The sequence below is a fragment of the Pelobates fuscus genome, chromosome 6, assembly GCF_036172605.1.
Source record: "Pelobates fuscus isolate aPelFus1 chromosome 6, aPelFus1.pri, whole genome shotgun sequence".
Lineage (NCBI taxonomy): Eukaryota > Metazoa > Chordata > Amphibia > Anura > Pelobatidae > Pelobates > Pelobates fuscus.
Window position 1 is genome coordinate 582,817 of NC_086322.1, and position 24,446 is coordinate 607,262.

General features: G+C 43.1%; 1 protein-coding gene across 2 annotated transcripts in view; it reads left to right on the top strand.

The window, feature by feature from the left end:
- Positions 1 to 24,446, top strand: part of M1AP (meiosis 1 associated protein) — an 88,086-nt gene that overhangs the window by 12,642 nt on the left and 50,998 nt on the right. For both annotated transcript variants that reach the window (XM_063459752.1, XM_063459754.1), the window contains exons 4-7: positions 2,998 to 3,138; positions 3,549 to 3,687; positions 4,478 to 4,619; positions 4,710 to 4,910. In XM_063459752.1, coding sequence (XP_063315822.1) covers positions 2,998 to 3,138; positions 3,549 to 3,687; positions 4,478 to 4,619; positions 4,710 to 4,910 — 623 coding nt within the window. The remainder of the gene's footprint in view (positions 1 to 2,997; positions 3,139 to 3,548; positions 3,688 to 4,477; positions 4,620 to 4,709; positions 4,911 to 24,446) is intronic.

The window sequence follows — 24,446 nt, forward strand, 5'->3', positions numbered from 1 at the left end:
CCCATGCTGTGTATATAGTGCTTCCATTGTGTGTGTGTGTCCCATGCTGTGTATATACTGCTTCCATTGTGTGTGTCCCATTCTGTGTATATACGGCTTCCATTGTGTGTGTCCCATGCTGTGTATATAGTGCTTCCATTGTGTGTGTCCCCCATGCTGTGTATATACTGCTTCCATTGTGTGTGTCCCCCATGCTGTGTATATACGGCTTCCATTGTGTGTGTGTCCCATGCTGTGTATATACTGCTTCCATTGTATGTGTCCCATTCTGTGTATATACGGCTTCCATTGTGTGTGTCCCATGCTGTGTATATAGTGCTTCCATTGTGTGTGTCCCCCATGCTGTGTATATACTGCTTCCATTGTGTGTGTCCCCCATGCTGTGTATATAGTGCTTCCATTGTGTGTGTCCCATGCTGTGTATATACTGCTTCCATTGTGTGTGTCCCCCATGCTGTGTATATAGTGCTTCCATTGTGTGTGTCCCATGCTGTGTATATAGTGCTTCCATTGTGTGTGTGTCCCATGCTGTGTATATACTGCTTCCATTGTGTGTGTCCTATGCTGTGTATATACTGCTTCCATTGTGTGTGTCCCATGCTGTGTATATAGTGCTTCCATTGTGTGTGTCCCATGCTGTGTATATAGTGCTTCCATTGTGTGTGTCCCATGCTGTGTATATAGTGCTTCCATTGTGTGTGTCCCATGCTGTGTATATAGTGCTTCCATTGTGTGTGACCCATGCTGTGTATATACTGTTTCCATTGTGTGTGTGTCCCATGCTGTGTATATACTGCTTCCATTGTGTGTGTCCCCCATGCTGTGTATATACTGCTTCCATTGTGTGTGTCCCCCATGCTGTGTATATACTGCTTCCATTGTGTGTGTTCTTATGCTGTGTATATACTGCTTCCATTGTGTGTGTGTCCCATGCTGTGTATATACTGCTTCCATTGTGTGTGTCCCCCATGCTGTGTATATACTGCTTCCATTGTGTGTGTGTCCCATGCTGTGTATATACTGCTTCCATTGTGTGTGTGTCCCATGCTGTGTATATAGTGTCCCCCATGCTGTGTATATACTGCTTCCATTGTGTGTGTGTCCCATGCTGTGTATATACTGCTTCCATTGTGTGTGTCCCATGCTGTGTATATAGTGCTTCCATTGTGTGTGTGTCCCATGCTGTGTATATAGTGATTCCATTGTGTGTGTGTCCCATGCTGTGTATATACTGCTTCCATTGTGTGTGTGTGTCATGCTGTGTATATACTGCTTCCATTGTGTGTGTCCCATGCTGTGTATATAGTGATTCCATTGTGTGTGTCCCCTATGCTGTGTATATACTGCTTCCATTGTATGTGTCCCATGCTGTGTATATATGGCTTCCGTTGTGTGTGTCCCATTCTGTGTATATAGTGCTTCCATTGTGTGTGTCCCATGCTGTGTATATACTGCTTCCATTGTGTGTGTCCCATGCTGTGTATATAGTGCTTCCATTGTGTGTGTCCCATGCTGTGTATATACTGCTTCCATTGTGTGTGTCCCCCATGCTGTGTATATAGTGCTTCCATTGTGTGTGTGTCCCATGCTGTGTAAATACTGCTTCCATTGTATGTGTCCCATTCTGTGTATATAAGGCTTCCATTGTGTGTGTCCCATGCTGTGTATATAGTGCTTCCATTGTGTGTGTCCCATGATGTGTATATAGTGCTTCCATTGTGTGTGTCCCATGCTGTGTATATACTGCTTCCATTGTGTGTGTGTCCCATGCTGTGTATATACTGCTTCCATTGTGTGTGTGTCCCATGCTGTGTATATGGCTTCCATTGTGTGTGTGTCCCATGCTGTGTATATATGGCTTCCATTGTTTGTGTCCGATGCTGTGTATATATGGCTTCCATTTTGTGTGTGTGTGTGTTTGTGTCCCATCCTGTGTATATACTGCATCCATTGTGTGTGTGTCCCATGCTGTGTATATACTGCTTCCATTGTGTGTGTGTCCCATGCTGTGTATATGGCTTCCATTGTGTGTGTGTCCCATGCTGAGTATATACTGCTTCCATTGTGTGTGTGTCCCATGCTGTGTATATGGCTTCCATTGTGTGCGTGTCCCATGCTGTGTATATATGGCTTCCATTGTTTGTGTCCGATGCTGTGTATATATGGCTTCCATGGTGTGCGTGCCCCATGCTGTGTAAATTGTGCATTGATTTTGTGTGTGCCTGTGTCCCATGCTGTGTATATACTGCTTCCATTGTGTGTGTGTCATGCTGTGTATATACTGCTTCCATTGTGTGTGTGTGTCCCATGCTGTGTATATACTGCTTCCATTGTGTGTGTGTCCCATGCTGTGTATATACTGCTTTCATTGTGTGTGTGTCCCATGCTGTGTATATACTGCTTCCATTGTGTGTGTGTGTCCCATGCTGTGTATATACTGCTTCCATTGTGTGTGTGTCCCATGCTGTGTATATACTGCTTTCATTGTGTGTGTGTCCCATGCTGTGTATATACTGCTTCCATTGTGTGTGTGTGTCATGCTGTGTATATACGGCTTCCATTGTGTGTGTGTGTGTCCCATGCTGTGTATATACTGCTTCCATTGTGTGTGTGTGTGTGTGTCCCATGCTGTGTATATACTGCTTCCATTGTGTGTGTGTGTCATGTTGTGTATATACGGCTTCCATTGTGTGTGTCCCATGCTGTGTATATACTGCTTCTATTGTGTGTGTGTGTCCAATGCTGTGTATATACTGCTTCCATTGTGTGTGTGTGTCCCATGCTGTGTATATAGTGCATTGATTGTGTGTGTGCCTGTGTCCATGCTGTGTGTATATACGGCTTCCGTTGTGTGTGTCCCATGCTGTGTATATACTGCTTCCATTGTGTGTGTGTCCCATTCTGTGTATGTACTGCTTTCATAGTGTGCATGTCCCATGATGTTCTGTGGCTCGATAGACCGCTAATCTAATGCTCCGTGTCCTGAATATTCATTAGGTCTGTCAGTATGTGACACTGAGGTCCGTTTGATTTCTGGAGACACTTTGAGTATTGAAAGTTTCTTTAAGTCCTGGCTTTTTGAAAGTTGTCCTGAGAAAGAGCAGCTTCGTGTAATTGTGCCCAGCGGAGACACACCTTGTGAGTACTATTATTTTACTTTATTCCATTCTGGACAAAAATACTCCTAATTGAAATGTTTGCAAGATTTGTAAATTCAGCATAGCCTAATCTCGTTACATAATCCAACCAAAGAGTCCAGGTCCAAATGCAGTTCTCTGAGCTTCCCCTTATGGCCGCAATCAGGAACTCCATATTGTAACTATCCTGGTATAGTCAGAGATTCCTGGCCTAGTCTGTTAGTCTTTCTGCCCCAGCATAGTCATCGTCTGTCTAGCATAGACAGAAAGTCATGGCCTAGTCAGAGTTTCCCAGCACAACGTATTAGTAGTTCTGTCCCAGCATAATCTGTGTGTCCAAGAATAGTTTGTGCTGAGATTCTATACAACTCTTTTTATTGCCACCAACTAATTGTCATTCTTTAACTGCAGTGTGTTTAATTTGTGACGTTCAGCAGCGGATTATAAACACAGAGATTTTACACCAGGCACAAGGACAAGACTGCGCTCTGAGGGCAAATCAAAGAGATTCCCCTCAGGAAAAAGTCACCCAAGTCATGCGTGTGCTCAGGTATAAAGGAATGATACCACAACTTTCTAGCTAGAGAATAAGGTGCCAAACATTAGGTAGAAACACAAGACATCAAACTTTCTGGGTCCCAGTGTCTCCAAGTTGACATAGCTATATAGGTGTAGCAGACAACGGGTAACTCGACTAGTTACCGCTAATTCTCTTCTCAGCCAGACTGGGACCCCCAGTAAGCAGGCGAGACATAGTTCTGAGAGTAATCTGGTTTATTCAGGAAAGGCACATTGAATTTATACACAGGCCCCCAACAGGGAGTCTCCATACAAAATTACACAAACCCCTCCCAGGCGTCCCTGTATCTGGGAGATAATTGAGTCAAAGACCGGTAGCTCAATTATCTCTCAGTTACAAGGAACCATGCAGAAAATACATGAACCCCCCCCCCCCCCAAAAAAAACCCTGAAATTACACAGAAATTCCTAGTCGGACTATACTTACTTGGATTTTTTTTTCTATGGCAAGTTCATATACGAGCAAAAAAGAAGGCTGGGGAACCGGTCTTTCTTGCTTTTATATGTTGACTATAGTGTCCCTTTAAGAATGTCCTAATAGAAGAGACAGATTGAGGATGGAGGCAGTGCAGGGGGAAAAAGGGCAGAAATCGGGGACAGGTTGTGGAAGGACTTTGGAATGGTTAGAGATCATGGAAGGACACTTAGTTTAGCAGAGAGAGAAACTGAAGTAAAGGTTGTCGAAGAAGCGGTGCACCAGCAACATAACCTAGTAGGCCTGTCCCAGACAATTCCATATTGGTCCGATTCTTTTTATCCAGGGCTGTGTCGAATCAAGGAGTCTGTGGGTCATTGCTGTATGGCCTTCCCACAATCCTGCTCCCCACCACATGCTGGGAATTGGACTGGGATCAGCTGGAATCGAATCAGGAAGAGTTTTATGCTTTGTGTCATTGTTTGCTGGTCAGTTTTCCTTTACATTATATAACCAGGGGACAGGTCACTGATGTTACTGACTGACTTTAAGCAGCTGTTTCTTTTTGTGTCTCTCAGTCCCAGGAGCTGTCTCTCCTTGCATGCAGTACCCAGAGATCCCTCACACCGCTTCCTCCTGTCATGCCTCACTTCATTATTTCTGCATCAGACTCACCAGCTCTTCTCCTTCGTTCGGTTGCTACCAGAGAACTTGTCCTTCCACTGGAGACTGCTCGTATTAGTTGCCCTTTGCCAGACAATACTCTGCACACAGTCCAGGTACTAGAAGCTCTTCCTAGTGATGGAGTAATATCATAGTAGAATAATACCCTGAGCTCAGTCCAGGTACTAGAAGCTCTTCCTAGTAATGGAGTGATATAGTTGATAAATAATACCCTGAGCTCCGTCCAGGTACTAGAAGCTCTTCCTAGTGATGGAGTAATATTGTAGATAAATAATACTCTGCGCACAGTCCAGGTACTAGAAGCTATGCCTAGTGATGGAGTAATAGCGTAGATAAATAATACCCTGAGCTCAGTCCAGATACTAGAAGCTCTTCCTAGTGATGGAGTAATAGCGTAGATAAATAATACCCTGAGCTCAGTCCAGGTACTAGAAGCTATGCCTAGTGATGGAGTAATATCGTAGATAAATAATACCCTGATCTCAGTCCAGATACTAGAAGCTCCTCCTAGTGATGAAGTAATATCGTAGATAAATAATACCCTGAGCTCAGTCCAGATACTCGAAGCTCTTCCTAGTGATGGAGTAATATCGTAGATAAATAATACCCTGAGCTCAGTCCAGGTACTAGAGGCTATGCCTAGTGATGGAGTAATATTGTAGATAAATAATACTCTGGGCTCAGTCCAGATACTCGAAGCTCTTCCTAGTGATGGAGTAATAGCTCAGTCCAGGTACTCAAAGCTCCTCCTAGTGATGGAGTAATAGCATAGATAAATAATACCCTGGGTTCAGTCCAGGTACTAGAAGCTATGCCTAGTGATGGAGTAATATCGTAGATAAATAATATCCTGGGCTCAGTCCAGATACTCGAAGCTCTTCCTAGTGATGGAGTAATATCGTAGATAATTAATACCCTGAGCTCAGTCCAGGTACTAGAAGCTATGCCGAGTGATGGAGTAATATCGTAGATAAATAATACCCTGAGCTCAGTCCAGATACTCAAAGCTCTTCCTAGTGATGGAGTAATAGCGTAGATAAATAATACCCTGAGCTCAGTCCAGGTACTAGAAGCTATGCCTAGTGATGGAGTAATATCGTAGATAAATAATACCCTGAGCTCAGTCCAGATACTCAAAGCTCTTCCTAGTGATGGAGTAATAGCGTAGATAAATAATACCCTGAGCTCAGTCCAGGTACTCAAAGCTCCTCCTAGTGATGGAGTAATAGCATAGATAAATAATACCCTGGGTTCAGTCCAGGTACTAGAAGCTATGCCTAGTGATGGAGTAATATTGTAGATAAATAATACCCTGAGCTCAGTCCAGGTACTAGAAGCTATGCCTAGTGATGGAGTAATATCATAGATAAATAATACCCTGAGCTCAGTCCAGATACTCGAAGCTCTTCCTAGTGATGGAGTAATAGTGTAGATAAATAATACCCTGAGCTCAGTCCAGGTACTAGAAGCTATGCCTAGTGATGGAGTAATATCGTAGATAAATAATACCCTGAGCTCAGTCCAGGTACTCGAAGCTCTTCCTAGTGATGGAGTAATAGCGTAGATAAATAATACCCTGAGCTCAGTCCAGGTACTAGAAGCTATGCCTAGTGATGGAGTAATATCGTAGATAAATAATACCCTGAGCTCAGTCCAGATACTCAAAGCTCTTCCTAGTGATGAAGTAATAGTGTAGATAAATAATACCCTGAGCTCAGTCCAGGTACTAGAAGCTATGCCTAGTGATGGAGTAATATCGTAGATAAATAATACCCTGAGCTCAGTCCAGATACTCGAAGCTCTTCCTAGTGATGGAGTAATAGCGTAGATAAATAATATCCTCAGTTCAGTCCAGGTACTCAAAACTCCTCCTAGTGATGGAGTAATAGCATAGATAAATAATACCCTGGGTTCAGTCCAGGTACCAGAAGCTCTTCCTAGTGATGGAGTAATATCCTAGATAAATAATACCCTGAGCTCAGTCCAGGTACTAGAAGCTCTTCCTAGCGATGGAGTAATAGCGTAGATAAATAATACTCTGCACACAGTCCAGGTACCAGAAGCTCTTCCTAGTGATGGAGTAATATCGTAGATAAATAATACCCTGGGCTCAGTCCAGGTACTAGAAGCTCTTCCTAGTGATGGAGTAATGTCGGAGATAAATAATACCCCGACCTCAGTCCAGGTACTCAACGCTCTTCCTAGTGATGGAGTAATAGCATAGATAAATAATACCCTGGGTTCAGTCCAGGTACCAGAAGCTCTTCCTAGTGATGGAGTAATATCGTAGATAAATAATACCCTGAGCTCAGTCCAGGTACCAGAAGCTCTTCCTAGTGATGGAGTAATATCGTAGATAAATAATATTCTGGGCTCAGTCCAGGTACCAGAAGCTCTTCCTAGTGATGGAGTAATATCGTAGATAAATAATACCCTGGGCTCAGTCCAGGTACTAGAAGCTCTTCCTAGTGATGGAGTAATATCGTAGATAAATAATACCCTGAGCTCCGTCCAGGTACTAGAAGCTCTTCCTAGTGATGGAGTAATATCGTAGATTGTAACGGACCGTTTTGCATACAAGAGTTTAAAAACCGTTTAGGCGATATTCCCCTTTCCAGATGCACCGACAGCTACTGTAAGCACCAATCTCCCGAACTGCAAACTACACTAATTCACCAACACCCGAACAGGAAAAGCATAAAATCAGCTTACACTCCTGGCAATCAGCATACAATCCAAATCCCCCAGTAACCGGACGAAACACAGTTCTGGGAGTCAACTGATGATTTTATTCACAGCTCCAGTATTTATGTGGTTCCCCATGCAAGGGGTTTCCTTAGTTACATTACAGGGGTATTACAGTAGTGGACTACATGGGGATCTAAAAATACAGAGCATTTCTCCCACCATGCACTGCTGTACGAGAGGGATACTCCCACTAGAATATCCTGTTAAGTAGATTATCCCTCCGTACAGCAGAACCGGATTTTAATATAAAAATACATAACTTTTGCTTTATTCGTGTATTTATAATGAATGACCGTTCGGTAGATAGCTAAGGTCTGAGCGCATACTTCGTGCGAGTACCGCTCAGATCCCAGCATAAATAACCGAACGGCGCACGAACACATACTTTAAATCACATTCTCCTCAAAGTACCGAACACCAATTGGGGAACACAATACTAAAAGACCGGAGCTCCCTGAAAGTCCAGCAGTGTTCGCGCCATCGAGTAGCCGATTTTAGTTCTAGGCGCTCGACGACCTAACACCGATGGGCTAACAAAGGATCCAAGATGGCCGACCTCCGCGTGGTCGGTAGCCGAACGACGGCCACCCAGGAAAGTAATTAACAACCGATTGCAACAATGTTGCAATCCGTTAATTGGAGCCACACGGCCCTCTGTGTGTGGGCTCCTGTTCAGTACTTGATTCGTTTCACGAACAGCAGGTAAAGTTGCTGTTCGTGAAACGACCATATGAATGCTCTATATTACAACATTACAGGCATACATTTAAACACAGCATTCCAGCGGCTTTTTACAGACAACCTTTAAAGATACAGCAATATGATCTAAAGTGGCTAGGTTTGCCACATAGATAAATAATACTCTGGGCTCAGTCCAGGTACCAGAAGCTCTTCCTAGTGATGGAGTAATAGCGTAGATAAATAATACCCTGAGCTCAGTCCAGGTACTAGAAGCTCTTCCTAGTGATGGAGTAATATCGTAGATAAATAATACCCTGAGCTCAGTCCAGGTACTAGAAGCTCTTCCTAGTGATGGAGTAATATCGTAGATAAATAATACCCTGAGCTCAGTCCAGGTACTAGAAGCTCTTCCTAGTGATGGAGTAATAGCGTAGATAAATAATACCCTGAGCTCAGTCCAGGTACTAGAAGCTCTTCCTAGTGATGGAGTAATATCGTAGATAAATAATACCCTGAGCTCAGTCCAGGTACTAGAAGCTCTTCCTAGTGATGGAGTAATATCGTAGATAAATAATACCCTGAGCTCAGTCCAGGTACTAGAAGCTCTTCCTAGTGATGGAGTAATATCGTAGATAAATAATACCCTGAGCTCAGTCCAGGTACTAGAAGCTCTTCCTAGTGATGATGTAATATCGTAGATAAATAATACCCTGAGCTCTGTCCAGGTACTAGAAGCTCTTCCTAGTGATGGAGTAATATCGTAGATTGTAACGGACCGTTTTGCATACAAGAGTTTAAAAACCGTTTAGGCGATATTCCCCTTTCCAGATGCACCGACAGCTACTGTAAGCACCAATCTCCCGAACTGCAAACTACACTAATTCACCAACACCAGAACAGGAAAAGCATAAAATCAGCTTACACTCCTGGCAATCAGCATACAATCCAAATCCCCCAGTAACGTGCGAGTACCGCTCAGATCCCAGCATAAATAACCGAACGGCGGACGAACACATACTTTAAATCACATTCTCCTCAAAGTACCGAACACCAATTGGGGAACACAATACTAAAAGACCGGAGCTCCCGAACGGCCTGAAAGTCCAGCGGTGTTCGCGCCGTCGAGTAGCCGATTTTAGTTCTAGGCGCTCGACGACCTAACACCGATGGGCTAACAAAGGATCCAAGATGGCCGACCTCTGCGTGGTCGGTAGCCGAACGACGGCCACCCAGGAAAGTAATTAACAACCGATTGCAACAATGTTGCAATCCGTTAATTGGAGCCACACGACCCTCTGTGTGTGGGCTCCTGTTCAGTACTTGATTCGTTTCACGAACAGCAGGTAAAGTTGCTGTTCGTGAAACGACCATATGAATGCTCTATATTACAACATTACAGGCATACATTTAAAAACAGCATTCAAGCGGCTTTTTACAGACAACCTTTAAAGATACAGCAATATGATCTAAAGTGGCTAGGTTTGCCACATAGATAAATAATACTCTGGGCTCAGTCCAGGTACCAGAAGCTCTTCCTAGTGATGGAGTAATAGCGTAGATAAATAATACGCTGAGCTCAGTCCAGGTACTAGAAGCTCTTCCTAGTGATGGAGTAATATCGTAGATAAATAATACCCTGGGCTCAGTCCAGGTACTAGAAGCTTTTCCTAGTGATGGAGTAATATCATAGATAAATAATACTCTGCGCACAGTCCAGGTACTCAAAGCTCTTCCTAGTGATGGAGTAATGTCGTAGATGAATAATACCCTGAGCTCAGTCCAGGTACTAGAAGCTCTTCCTAGTGATGGAGTAATATCGTAGATGAATAATACCCTGGGCTCAGTCCAGGTACTAGAAGCTCTTCCTAGTGATGGAGTAATATCATAGATAAATAATACTCTGCGCACAGTCCAGGTACTCAAAGCTCTTCCTAGTGATGGAGTAATGTCGTAGATGAATAATACCCTGAGCTCAGTCCAGGTACTAGAAGCTCTTCCTAGTGATGGAGTAATATCATAGATAAATAATACTCTGCGCACAGTCCAGGTACTCAAAGCTCTTCCTAGTGATGGAGTAATGTCGTAGATTAATAATACCCTGAGCTCAGTCCAGGTACTAGAAGCTCTTCCTAGTGATGGAGTAATATCATAGATAAATAATACTCTGCGCACAGTCCAGGTACTCAAAGCTCTTCCTAGTGATGGAGTAATGTCGTAGATGAATAATACCCTGGGCTCAGTCCAGGTACTGAAAACTCTTCCTAGTGATGGAGTAATATCGTAGATAAATAATACCCTGGGCTCAGTCCAGGTACTAGAAGCTCTTCCTAGTGATGGAGTAATATCATAGATAAATAATACTCTGCGCACAGTCCAGGTACTCAAAGCTCTTCCTAGTGATGGAGTAATGTCGTAGATGAATAATACCCTGCGCTCAGTCCAGGTACTAGAAGCTCTTCCTAGTGATGGAGTAATATCATAGATAAATAATACTCTGCGCACAGTCCAGGTACTCAAAGCTCTTCCTAGTGATGGAGTAATGTCGTAGATGAATAATACCCTGGGCTCAGTCCAGGTACTGAAAACTCTTCCTAGTGATGGAGTAATATTGTAGATAAATAATACTCTGCACACAGTCCAGGTACTCGAAGCTCTTCCTAGTGATGGGGTAATATCGTAGATAAATAATACTCTGCGCACAGTCCAGGTACTGAAAACTCTTCCTAGTGATGCAGTAATGTCGTAGATGAATAATACCCTGAGCTCAGTCCAGGTACTCGAAGCTCTTCCTAGTGATGGAGTAATATCATAGATAAATAATACCCTGGGCTCAGTCCAGGTACTATAAGCTCTTCCTAGTGATGGAGTAATATCGTAGATGAATAATACCCTGAGCTCAGTCCAGGTACTCGAAGCTCTTCCTAGTGATGGAGTAATATCATAGATAAATAATACCCTGGGCTCAGTCCAGGTACTATAAGCTCTTCCTAGTGATGGAGTAATATCGTAGATGAATAATACTCTGCAGACAGTCCAGGTACTCGAAGCTCTTCCTAGTGATGGGGTAATATTGTAGATAAATAATACTCTGCACACAGTCCAGGTACTAGAAACTGTTCTTAGTGATGGAGTAATGTCGTAGATGAATAATACCCTGGGCTCAGTCCAGGTACTGAAAACTCTTCCTAGTGAAGTGGTAAAATCGTTGCTCATACTAGATAGGGATTAACCATAGATACATTACGAGATGGTGACAAAGGCAGGTAAGGTGGAACATTTGATTGAAGTGATATCCAAAAAAATAAAAATCATTTTTGATTCCTACGTTTTTTTTTTTTTGTTTTTTTTATTCTTTATGTTTGTTGCGCACACATTAACAAATAGTTTCAATACGCCACGACAGTGGTAGCATGAGTTATAGGGTTTCAACATACAATACATATTGTGACATTTGAAATTTCTCCAACAAGGCATTCGGAGGTTGTTCCTCCTAGAGCGGTTCTCCATATCCTCCAGGGCCATTTCAGAGTCCACCATATGTCTTGTATTGTGATTCACTCTGTCGATCAGGTCATTATGGGCCCGAGATGAATCATCCATGCGCTCCTCCAGGCGCGCCGTGCGCTCTTCCAGAGCCCCGATGTCAGCTTGGAGGACAGCAGTAGATCTTGCGATCTTCCCCGCCTGGTATGTCTTGACTTCGGCGAGTTTTGCCAGGACAAGGTCCTGGTCTGTAGGGGATGTCCCGGTTGCTGCACGAGGCGAGCCCTGTGGAGAGGCTCCGTCGCCATCTTAGGTCCTGGCCCTGCACGGCCTGTAGGACTTTAGGAGGTCGAGAACGGTGCCCCCGGACTCCGTGACCCGCCTCAATTGTTTCTTGGGGTCTTTTTTGTCCATGTTGGGTACCCCAGGGGGGGGATATTCTGCAGAAATGGTCGCTTTTTGTGGCTTTTGGGCGCTAGGGTTGCGGAGCTCTAGCAAGGCACGTGTATTCCCATCGACGGTCAGACCACGCCCCCTCGGCACAGTTTTAAAAGATTAAACATTCATGACTAACTGCTACTTGTAGGGTTATGCGTCATTATTAAGATGGGAGTATTACAATCTGCATAATATTATAACTAGCTAGAGCTGTGACATGCTTAATATCCTATAGGTTCAAAAACAGGTGGTAGCTATATCTCAGTGGGTTCATTGTAAATTCTCTAGGTTTCTGTGCGATAAACATTTCAATGCTTGGCCTGATCGTGTCTGAAATTGGAGGATGACATCTCTCGGTGCGTCCGCTGGGGCTTTGGCGGCTCTCGGGATTCGGTAGACCCCATCTGTTAGGACTGTCTTAGCCTGTTGCGGTGTGTGTAAGAAGGTGAGGAGTCATCCGATATATCCAGGTAAGTCGTCCTGGGTCACTCTCTCGGGGACCCCCCTTATCTTTATGTTCCGTCTTCTGTGTCGGTCCTCCACCGCGTCCATGCGGGTGGTGAGCAGAATCTGGGTGCGGTGCAGCTCCGCGTTTTGGGCCTCCAATTGTAAGCACCTTGCATTAAGGTCTTGCGAGTCCGCCTCTGTCTTCTTTACTCGGCACTCCACGGTGTGAAACTCTTCCCTCAGTACCGCTATGTCCGCTGCGAAGAGGGAGAGGATGTTGCATAGGAGGGCTTTTATGTCTCCCTTGGTGGAGGGCAATTTGTTGTCTTCATCTGAGGATGTGCTGTGTAATCCCCCTGCACCGGGGAAGTCGTCCAGCTCATCGAGGATCTGGTCTCCAGAGGAGGCCGAGGCCGTGTCGCCATCTTGGATTAGCGCGGGAACTACTGCAGCCTTTGCAGGGCGGAGGAGAAGGGCTCCGATATCGCGAGCCCCCGCCGGTTTTGCAGCCCCTTGGTGTTTGGACTTCTTACCCATCTTAAGGTAGTCTATTTTATCTTTAAGATTATCGAGTTTCGGTCCGTTAATTTGCGATTTGCAAGCTTTTGGCTGCGGAGCTCTGTTGATGCACGTCTGCTTCAGTTGGCTGTTGGCTCCGCCCCCCTGATTCCTAAGTTTTAATCAGGTTTCTTTTCATATCAGCAAACTGTCAATAATACCCTGCAGATTATTATAACTTTTGCCAAAGACACAAGCAAACCTTATCTTAAAGAAAGATAGACAGACTTAGCGAGAGAAAATCTGATGCTAAGTTTGTATTGGTTGAGGGGTAATTAGGGCATAACCCAAAATAAAGATACTGAGAAAGATTAGAGTGGGCTTGCAGGGAGCAAGACCAATACTAATCCTATTACCCTGGTTGAAAATTACTGATTACGTATTAGGCTTGGTGCCTTAATTAATAAAAACACAAACTTTATTAAATCCCTATACGGATAGATAAATCACACAAAATATTAAATAAAGTAAAAGTGACAAAATAATGTGCACAAAAAGAAAGCAAAAATAAATAAAATTGAAAGACACACTAGCTAATAGACCCAATACAGTCTTGCAAAGAGTTGCAATAGTCAAAGGTACATGGCTGTGTCTAGCTAGAAGTGTAGTTTGGAATATTTATCCCGGAAGGACAGTATAAGAGATATAAGTATGATCTAAAGTATAGTGAATAAATGAATTGAAATTCAAAAATGTATATAAATATATCTCTTAGTCGTACTGCTAAGTGTGGGTTTAATATTGGACTTTCCATTGAAGCCTTGGCAGCTGGTCCTATTTTAATCAATTACATTTATTTTTGCTTTCTTTTTGTGCACATTATTTTGACACTTTTACTTTATTTAATATTTTGTGTGATTTCTCTACCCATATTGGGATTTAATAAAGTTTGTGTTTTTAATAATTAAGGCACAGAGCCTAATACCTGATCAGTCAATTTTAACCAGGGTAATAGGATTAGTATTGGTCGTTCTCTCTGCAAGCCCACTCTAATCTTTCTCAGTATCTTATCTTAAAGAAATCCTTTAAAAATAAAAAGCCTTTGCACATCTTTATTTTTCTTCTTTTATTTTTGTGCTCTAGCTTGAAATCTCATTTCTCCAAGTGCCACTATTCTTTGAGATGGTGATTGTGATAGATGATCTAATTATTTTAGTGACTATGGTATTCTATCACAATTTTCACATTCTAACTTAGACCTTGATTTAGATTTTTTTGGGATAAGCTTATCTGATTATCACAAATAGATAAAATGGAGAGTACAAGCGCTTATATACGTAGTGTTATGTCTTGGGTAATTCAGAAAATGTTTTGAAAATTTTTCGTGAGCTGCTATACCACCGTGCTTATCTTTCTATCAGAAATTGTGGAGAGAAGGAATATCAGGTGTAGCGCTCTAATAGTAGTGGATATACTGGTGTATAGAAAAGACTAGATATACCTTAAGTGGTCATATGCACTTATATGCAGCCCCAATGTATTCAGATATACCTTAACCCCTTAAGGACACATGACATGTCTGACACGTCATAATTCCATTTTATTCCAGAAGTTTGGTCCTTAAGGGGTTAAATAAAAAACACAAATATACAGAACATAGTGTAACCTGTATACAATAGAATACTAGAAAATAAGAGGACGAACAGTGAGCATACAGTATTATCTATTGGACTATAGCCGAATAAGTGTTACTCTGATTATATATATTTTTTATATTAAATGTTTAATTATACTTTTTACAAATAAATTATATTTTTTACATTTACGGCTTTTATTTTTACCTGCTTTTACAAAGAAGGAATGTGGTCCTTAACCACATACATCCTATGAAGTGAGCCGATATATTGGCTCAGGGTTTGTGAGTATATAATAATTACCTCATAATATATACCCAGTCTACAGACTGTACTACGCTATATTTTCCTCCTATACTTATTATCTAGGATACAACCCCTGGAGAAATTTGGACTTAAAGGAGGGTGAGGGTCGCCTCTACGGACCCAAAGGCGCATATACCTGAGCTAGTGTTTTAGCTCAGAAAAGTGTTAGCATTCTACACATTTATTTTCTAGTATTTTATTGTATACAGGTTACACTATGTTCTGTATATTTGTGTTTTTTATTTAAGGTATATCTGAATACATTGGGACTGCATATAAGTGCATATGACCACTTAAGGTAAATCTAGTCTTTTCTATACACCAGTATATCCACTACTATTAGAGCGCTACACCTGATATTCCTTCTCTCCACATTATCTGATTATCACAGTTAGAAAAATTTTTTCAAATGATTTATCTACTGTAGACACTATTAAAGTCTATGGGATTAGGATTATTTAAACAGTGTGACAGAAACTGTAGCGGACCACGGGTAACCTGACTGGTTACCTCCGCTAATACCTGTGACGAAGTGCCCTTCGCCACTTGTGCCTGGAGAGGACTAATTGCCAGCCTCCTGCCATGTGACTATGGTCCCTGGGAGACTTTGCCAGTTAAAAAGACTATTTGGGCTTATTGGCTTTTAAAAGACTGTTTCTGCCCTTTGATTCCATGGGAGCATGTGTCTCTTCCCCTCCCCCTCTAATACCTATACCATTGTTCTCCAGCAGGGTGTTGTCCCAGGGACAGTGCCAAACCAGTTGAACCGAGCTGTTCTGTCCCAAATACGACTTATATCTAACTTTTGAACTACTGGAGGGAATTGTATGATGTTTGGGTATGTTTATAATTAAAGTGTGCTGAGTTCGAATATGTGATTTTTTTATGTTTGTGGCATGTATATTTTGGAAGTTATTAATATGTTGCATAAAGTGTATTTTTCCTGCCTGTGATAAATTACATTAACCCATTGTGTTCAGTAATGATATCACAGACAGAGGGGAGGGATTGTATGTTTGTGCTGGGTGTGTTTTACGGTTTGCCTGTAAAGGATTGGCTGTACTGTGTCCCACCCTGTGTGATGTCCCCTTGCATGGGGACTTGCATAAATGCCAGTGTGTGGTCATTAAAATCAGATCATCTTGAACCTTTCTTGAAGCCTTGGCTCATGTTTGGGGGATTGGAGAACTACACTCTGGGGATTGCTATAATTACTATACTCCCCAGGGTATGATCACTAAGCTCTGCTAAGAGCTTGTTCCTGTTCCTGCTTTCTGGGGAAAGAGAGATTCCCCCACTGGAAGCTGGATCCTGGCCTTGGATCCAGGGTGGGTGGAGACGGCGAGACCCCGGCGCAGTTGCATCGCTGGAAGTGGGGTCTGCAGTGCTGATGGTGTCGGTTGGAGTGCTTGGAGTCCTCAGCGAGCACTAGGAGCATCGATTGGCGGAGGTACTCAGTCGGAGTGCCAGCGTTCCGTCACATTTGGTGGCAGCGGTGGGATGGCGTCCTAGTACGAGGACCAGCAGCTCGGAGACACTGGTAACATGTGGAGTTACGGATTTATATTTGAAGGCAAAGCTAGTATTCGTACAGCGCCCCTGTTCACAGCAAACATGACCTATCGCTTTGAGGGTGACGATTACAGGGAGGAGGTCAAGAGGCGGTTAACCAGATATGGCCCGAATCGTTCGACAGATACAATTCTGGCAACCCTGCGCCAGTTTGCTGAGGAGAATCGAGCGGCATGGGAATATGAGCTTCGATTGCGGAGATTGGGGCTGTGGCCAATTGGTCCCCCTCCCCAGCGGCGGCCTGAGTTCCAGGAGGAGGTGATGGTAGATCCTTCCACCGTACAGCAACCATCGCCCCGGGGAGGGGAGGCAACCGGCCTCCCTTTCCAACAGCAGCCAGAGGTGAGCAGCCTTATAGAACAGTCCTGGGAAGACCCACAGATGGCAGGTGGAGATGGGATCGAGATCTCTCCACAGGGATGCTGGGTACCCGGCCCAGATCCCCAGCGGCAGTGCATCTCACAACCAGTCTCTCTCCCCAGCGGCGGCCTGAGTTCCGGGAGGAGGTGATGGTAGATCCCTCCGCCGTACAGCAACCAGCGTCCTGGGGAGGGGAGGCAACCGGCCTCTACAACAGCAGCCAGAGGTACCAGAGGTGGGTGACCTCATAGACTTGTCCTGGGGACACACACAGATGGCCAACGGAGATGGGACAGAGGTCTCTCTGCCGGCTCTACAGGGATGCTGGGCAGTCGGCCCAGGTCCTCAGCGGCAGTATACTATACAGGGAGAGGAGACAACCGGTCTCCCTCCCCAGCGGCGGTCTGAGTTCCAGGAAGAGGTGATGGTAGATCCCTCCACCTTACAGCAACCAGCGTCTTAGGAAGTGGGGGCTGCCGGCCTCCCTCCATGTCTAAATCTCCAATGTTTATTGCACATATTAGTACTTAGTTATGTCTCCTCTTGTTTTGCCTTGCATCTCTGGTCTTGTTTTATTTTGTCTTGTATTTTCAGTTCATGTACTGTCCAGTCTTGCCCTATTCATGTTTCCCTCATGTCTTGTGTACATGTTCTGGGTTCTGCTTTCTGTCCTGCTCCGGTTCTGGGTTCTTCTAGTCTTGTCTTGTTTTCTTGTTAGGTGCCTGTCCTAGTCTTGCCTTGTTTCTGTACTGGATACATATTTGCTGCAGAGCCTCCCTATCCACTTCCTGGGAGGTCTGCATATCATCAAGCTCCTAGCTCTTGGGATCCGCAGTAGCTGCATCAGGGCCCTGGTATGTGGCCACACAAACGCTGAGACTCCCTTCATCATCATCAGGCACTCAGGGTTCCCGGTCTCCATACCGCCACCCGTGACAGATCCTGAGGCCCATTTTTGTGCAATTAATCCACGACCATCACCTCATGTTGCAGCATGATAATGCACGCCCCCATGCTGCAAGGATCTGTACAAAATTCCTGTAAGCTGAAAACATCCCAGTTCTTGCATGGCCAGCATACTCACCAGACATGTCACCCATTGAGCATGTTTGGGATGCTCTGTGTGACAGATCCATCTGTATGACTAGTATTGCTGGTTCGTCTGTTTTGCCTCCCTTCGTGGAATTACCTGTCTGTATGCCCCGGTTCGTTTTATTACAGCATTATACCGAACAAAACTACCGAATGGATGGCCACCCAGAAGAGAAGTGTGCTGCTGGTTAACCTCTTGGCCCCAATTAGAATGTTGTGGTTAACCGCAGACACCTCTTCATTCTAACCGTATGCAGGGTGGTCGTCGTTCAAGGCGCACAAGGCGGCGGCCATTTTAAACACGCGAAAGACCAGCGGTGTTTGATGAATATCTTATGGAACTATAAACAGACACTTTTCCTAACGAACACCGCTGAAACTACCGATCGCCCTTCTTTTTCGTCGAGGCATGCGAACACCGGTCCGTTCGGGAGTTTGGATGATACGAATGGACTTAACCCAGATAGCCATCCCATAGAGTCAATCGTATACCGAAAGACATATGAAAGACTCCATGGCGATTGAACTGTATGCATTGGATCTGAGCACTATTCGGTAGTAATATGCAGACAGATCCAGGCTATCTAGGGATACTTTACACGAATCCAATGTATTCGGTATTTGTACAGTTATGTATTTTTATGTGTTTTTCATATACCATGTAAAATGGCGGTTTGCCTCTATCCTTGGAGATAATTGGATTTATTCCCAATTATCTCCAGGATAGATAGGAGGAATTTACTTGTATAAAGGGGAGTGTTTAAACCTGGGCCACTGTGATTGGCTACTGTACAATATATGTCTCAGTCTTCCATCTGGTCCCCTAGGGGAGTGTCCAGCATAAATACCGGGCAGGTATCCCTCATTAAACAGATTCCTGTTTTATCCTCAAGACGGAGCTTGGTCTCGTGTTTGGGGGGATTGCTACTTGGAAGGATTTATTTAGCCTGTTTTAGCCGTGGAAGGAGTTCGGGTGATTTTGTGTTTGTGGATTTACCACATTCCCTTGCACTCCGTTTGGGAGTTTGGCGGTCTGCTGTATAGAGCCTGTGTCTCTGGAAAGGGGGAATATCGGCTAAACGGCGGTTTCATCCATTTAAGCTGTGAGTGTCTTAACACTCTGGATCGGCGTATATGACAGCGTGTTCCAGGTCCTGCCAATATACACCTACTTCGCACAGCCATTGAAGAGGAGTGGACCAACATTCCACAGGCCACAATCAACAACCTGATCAACTCTATGCAAAGGAGATGTATTGCACTGCGTGAGGCAAATTGTGGTCACACCAGATACTGACTGGTTTTTGGACCCCACCAATACAGTAAAACTGAACATTTTAGAGTGGCCTTTTATTGTGGCCAGCCTAAGGCACACATGTGCAATAATCATGCTGTCTAATCAGCATCTTGATATGCCACAACTGTGAGGTGGATGGATTATCTCAGCAAATGAAAAGTGCTCACTAATACAGATTTAGACAGATTTAGACTTAGATCTTTGAGTTCAGCTCATGAAAAATGGGGGCAAAAACAAAAGTGTTACGTTTATAATTTTGTCCAGTGTAGATTCGTGTTCACAAGTGCTGGGAGGAAGGGATCTGAGATGTCTAAATTGAGGAATGTTCTTTCCCACCTGCAGTCACCACTCGGTTTGCACTAGCAGATATTTGAAGTCCCACTGGGACTCCTGATAGGCCAGAGCCTGTTTGACTTTGGCAGCCTTGAATGCCATGCATTCAACCCATGACCCCTGATATATTAAATTCTTCAAATAAACACTCTTCGGATGGCCACTGGAGGGGATTCCTAGCTCAGGGCAACACAGTAGGCAGCCTTGCCGTTCAGCGTCCCCATGCTCTGCATGGAGATGCTGAATTTTCCTCATAGAGGAGGTCCTGATTGGCCAAAATGCATTTGGCCCCGTCCCCTGCCGGTTTTAGCCAATCCAATGCTTTCGCTATAGGAAACATTGGATTCGCTAAAAATCGGCCATTTGATGATGTCACAAAGGAGGGTGGAGCCGGCGCGGCAGGTGGGCTAAAAGGGGGGGTAAGCCACCTATATGGTGGGTATAGCACTATAGGGTCAGGAATACATGTTTGTAGTTAAGAAAGTTAAAATGTACAGAGCTGGAGATAAAAATTGTAAAGCAACTTAAAGGGATTCAAAGCTGTATTCCTAGCACTATAGCTACCTCTGCCTTGCCCCACACCCACCGCAGTGAATAAAGGGTTAATCGTGTGTGAGTCACGGCTAGGGTGGCAGAAACAGAAGTGATTTCCCTCGTCACCAAAACAACATTATCTTAATGCACCACAACATTAGTAGTAATGTATGACAGGTAAGGTAGAATCTCAGTGGAAAAGCAAAATTAAACGTAGGTTCCTTCACCGTTTCTGTGTCACTGACAGAGTGCGAGCTGTGTGGGAAGCTAATAACTGGGATAGCTCTGGGTACAATGTAGAGGACTATAGGGAGGCAGTAGAAGATCTCTCAAACCATTATTTAATAAGGTACCGATGAGAACTTGCAGACAGGGTTAATCCAGGTAGGATAGGTATTTCCAGGATCATGTTGTGTGTGCAGGAAGCCAGCAGTCAGATCTTTAAATCAAGCAGACTTCATTTTAACAGATTGTAACTTATACAGATTAAGGTTTAAAAATTATTTTACAGATAATATTGCATACAGTTCAAAATATATCAGCTGTGATCCCCATCTGGTAACTAATGAACCCCTTCATCACTGAGCCTTCTTCCAAATGCTGTGCATTCATACACATGCCTTTTTAGGATTTGTCTGTGTTTGTTCCACCATAATTTCAAAAGTTCCCTCTGTATCCATTGATAATATCTCTATTATTTTTTTGAACCGACGATACTCTATATACAGTTGCAAGAAAAAGTATGTGAACCCTTTTGAATTATATAAATTTCTGCACACATTGGTCATAAAATGTGATCTGATCATCATCTAAGTCACAACAATAGACAATCACAGTCTGCTTAAACTAATAACACACAAAGAATGAAATGTTGCCATGTTTTTATTGAACACACCATGTAAACATTCACATTGCAGGTGGAAAAAGTATGTGAACCCCCAGACCAATTACATCTCCAAGAGCTAATTGGAGTGAGATGTCAGCCAACTGGAGTCCAATCAATGAGATGAGATTGGAGGTGTTGGTTACAGCTGCCCTGCCCTGCCCTATAAAAAACACACACACCAGTTCTGGGTTTGCCTTTCACAAGAAGCATTGCCTGATGTGAATGATACCTCGCACAAAAGAGCTCTCAGAAGACCTACGATTAGGAATTGTTGACTTGCATAAAGCTGGAAAGGGTTATAAAAGTATCTCCAAACGCCTTGCTGTTCATCAGTCCACGGTAAGACAAATTGTCTATAAATGGAGAAAGTTCAGCACTGCTGCTACTCTCCCTAGGAGTGGCCGTCCTGTAAAGATGACTGCAAGAGCACAGCGCAGACTGCTCAATGAGGTGAAGAAGAATCCTAGAGTGTCAGCTTACAAAAGTCAATGGCAAATGCTAACATCCCTGTAAGTGAATCTACAATACGTAAAACACTAAACAAGAATGGATTTCATGGGAGGATACCACAGAGGAAGCCACTGCTGTCCAAACAAAACATTGCTGCATGTTTACAGTTTGCACATGAGCACCTGGATTTTCCACAGCAGTACTGGCAAAATATTCTGTGGACAGATGAAACCAAAGTTGAGTTGTTTGGAAGAAACACACAACACTATGTGTGGCGAAAAAGAGGCACAGCACACCAACATCAAAACCTCATCCCAACTGTGAAGTATGGTGGTGGGGGCATCATGGTTTGGGGCTGCTTTGCTGCGTCAGGGCCTGGACGGATTGCTATCATCGAAGGAAAAGTTAATTCCCAGGTTTATCAAGACATTTTACAGGAGAACTTAAGGCCATCTGTCTACCAGCTGAAGCTCAACAGAAGATGGGTGTTGCAACAGGACAATGACCCAAAGCATAGAAGTAAATTAACAACAGAATGGCTTAAACAGAGTCCTGACCTCAACCCGATTGAGATGCTGTGGCATGACCTCAAGAAAGCGATTCACACCAGACATCCCAAGAATATTGCTGAACTGAAACAGTTCTGTAAAGAGGAATGGTCAAGAATTACTCCTGACCATTGTGCACGTCTGATCTGCAACTACAGGAAACGTTTGGTTGAAGTTATTGCTGCCAAAGGAGGTTCAACCAGTTATTAAATCCAAGGGTTAACATAATTTTTCCACCTGCACTGTGAATCTTTACATGGTGTGTTCAATAAAAACATGGCAACATTTCATTCTTTGTGTGTTATTAGTTTAAGCAGACTGTGATTGTCTATTGTTGTGACTTAGATGATCAGATCACATTTTATGACCAATTTGTGCAGAAATCCATATCATTCCAAAGGGTTCACATACCTTTTCTTGCAACTGTATTAATATATTTTTTCAAAACTAATTTATTTTTTTATCCCAAAGTTTTGCTCATATTAACTGCCACAAAACTAGTGCAGCTAAGGAAAAATAACCCCAAATAGATCCACTTATTAGCTTGTTCAAATAGCGCCTGGATTGCAGAATCTGTGCCAAAGCAACAAAAGCTTATCCAAGTTCCTTTGTGTCATGTGCATTCTCCATTTTGGGTAGGAGTTCATAGTTACATAGTTACATAGCTGAAAAGAGACTTGCGTCCATCAAATTCAGCTTTCCTCACATATGTTTTTGCTGTTGATCCAAAAGAAGGCAAAAAACCCAGTCTGAAACGCTTCCAATTTTGCAACAAACTAGGAAAAAATTCCTTCTTGACCCCGAAATAGCAGTTAGATGTCTCCTTGGATCAAGCAGCTATTACCCCACTAATTAGAAATTATATCCCTGTATGTTATGTTTCTGTAAGTATTTATCCAATTGCAGTTTAAACATCTGTATGGACTCTGTTAAAACCACCTCTTCAGGCAGAGAATCCCATATCCTTATTACTCTTACTGTAAAAAAACCTTTTATTTGCCTTAGATGAAATCTCCTTTCTTCCAGCCTAAATGTGTGACCTCGTGTCCTATGTATAGCCCTGTTTATGAATAGATTTCCAGATAATGGTTTGTACAGGCCCCGAATATATTTGTATAATGTTATCATATCCCCTCTGAGGCGCCGTTTTTCCAAACTAAAGAGATTTAAAAATTTTTACCTTTCTTCGTAACTAAAATGCTCCATTCCTTTTATCAATTTTGTAGCTCGTCTCTGCACTTTTTCTAGTGCCATGATATCCTTCTTTAAAACAGGTGCCCAAAATTGCACAGCATATTCAAGGTGTGGTCTTACCAGCGATTTATAAAGAGGCAAAATTATATTTTCAGCACGAGAATTTATGCTCCTATTTATACATGACAAAACCTTACTGGCCTTAGCACCTGCAGATTGAAATTGCATATTGCTGCCTAATTTGTTGTCTATTACAATTCCCAAATCCTTCTCGTGTGTGGTTATCCCTAATTCACTACCACTTAGGGTGTAAGTTGCTTGTGCATTCTTGACCCCGAAGTGCATAACTTTGCATTTCTCTACGTTAAATTTCATCTGCCATTTTAGTGCCCAATCCCCCAATCTATCCAAATACCTCTGCAGCAATATCCTGCTCACATTTTATTACTTTACAGAGTTTTGTGTCATCTGCAAACACTGAAACATGGCTTTCAATGCTCATTTCAAGATCATTTATAAATATGTTAAAAAGAAGCTGCCCTAAAACAGAACCCTGAGGGACACCACTTACCATTTTTGTCCAGCCTGAAAATTTACCATTAATGACAACTCATTGTACTCTATCTTTAAGCCAATGTTCTACCCAAGAACAAGAATAATCATCTAGACCAATTTCTTTTAGTTTGAAGACTAACCTATTGTGAGTAACCGTATCAAATGCCTTGGCAAAATCCAAGTAGATCACATCTACTGCAATACCCTAATCTATACTTTTACTTACTTCTTCGTAGAATGTAATTAGGTTAGTTTGACATGACCTATGTTTCATAAAACCATGTTGATTATTGCTAATAACAAAGTTCTTCCTAATGAATTCCTGAATATTATCCATTAATAGCCCTTCAAATATTTTCACGAGGAGGTAGAACTCTAGCTAGACTGCAAAATCAGGTCGATCTGGGGTATGCCCTACCGACTTGCAATCCATGAGAAGACTACCAGGTGAAGCCTATATTCTCCTGGAAGAATTTCTGTTCTGCAATCCATCCGAAATCCTTCCACAGCTAGAAATAAATGAAAACGCTGTCCCAATAGTAAATCCCTCCACAAACGAGACACAGCTCTGTCTT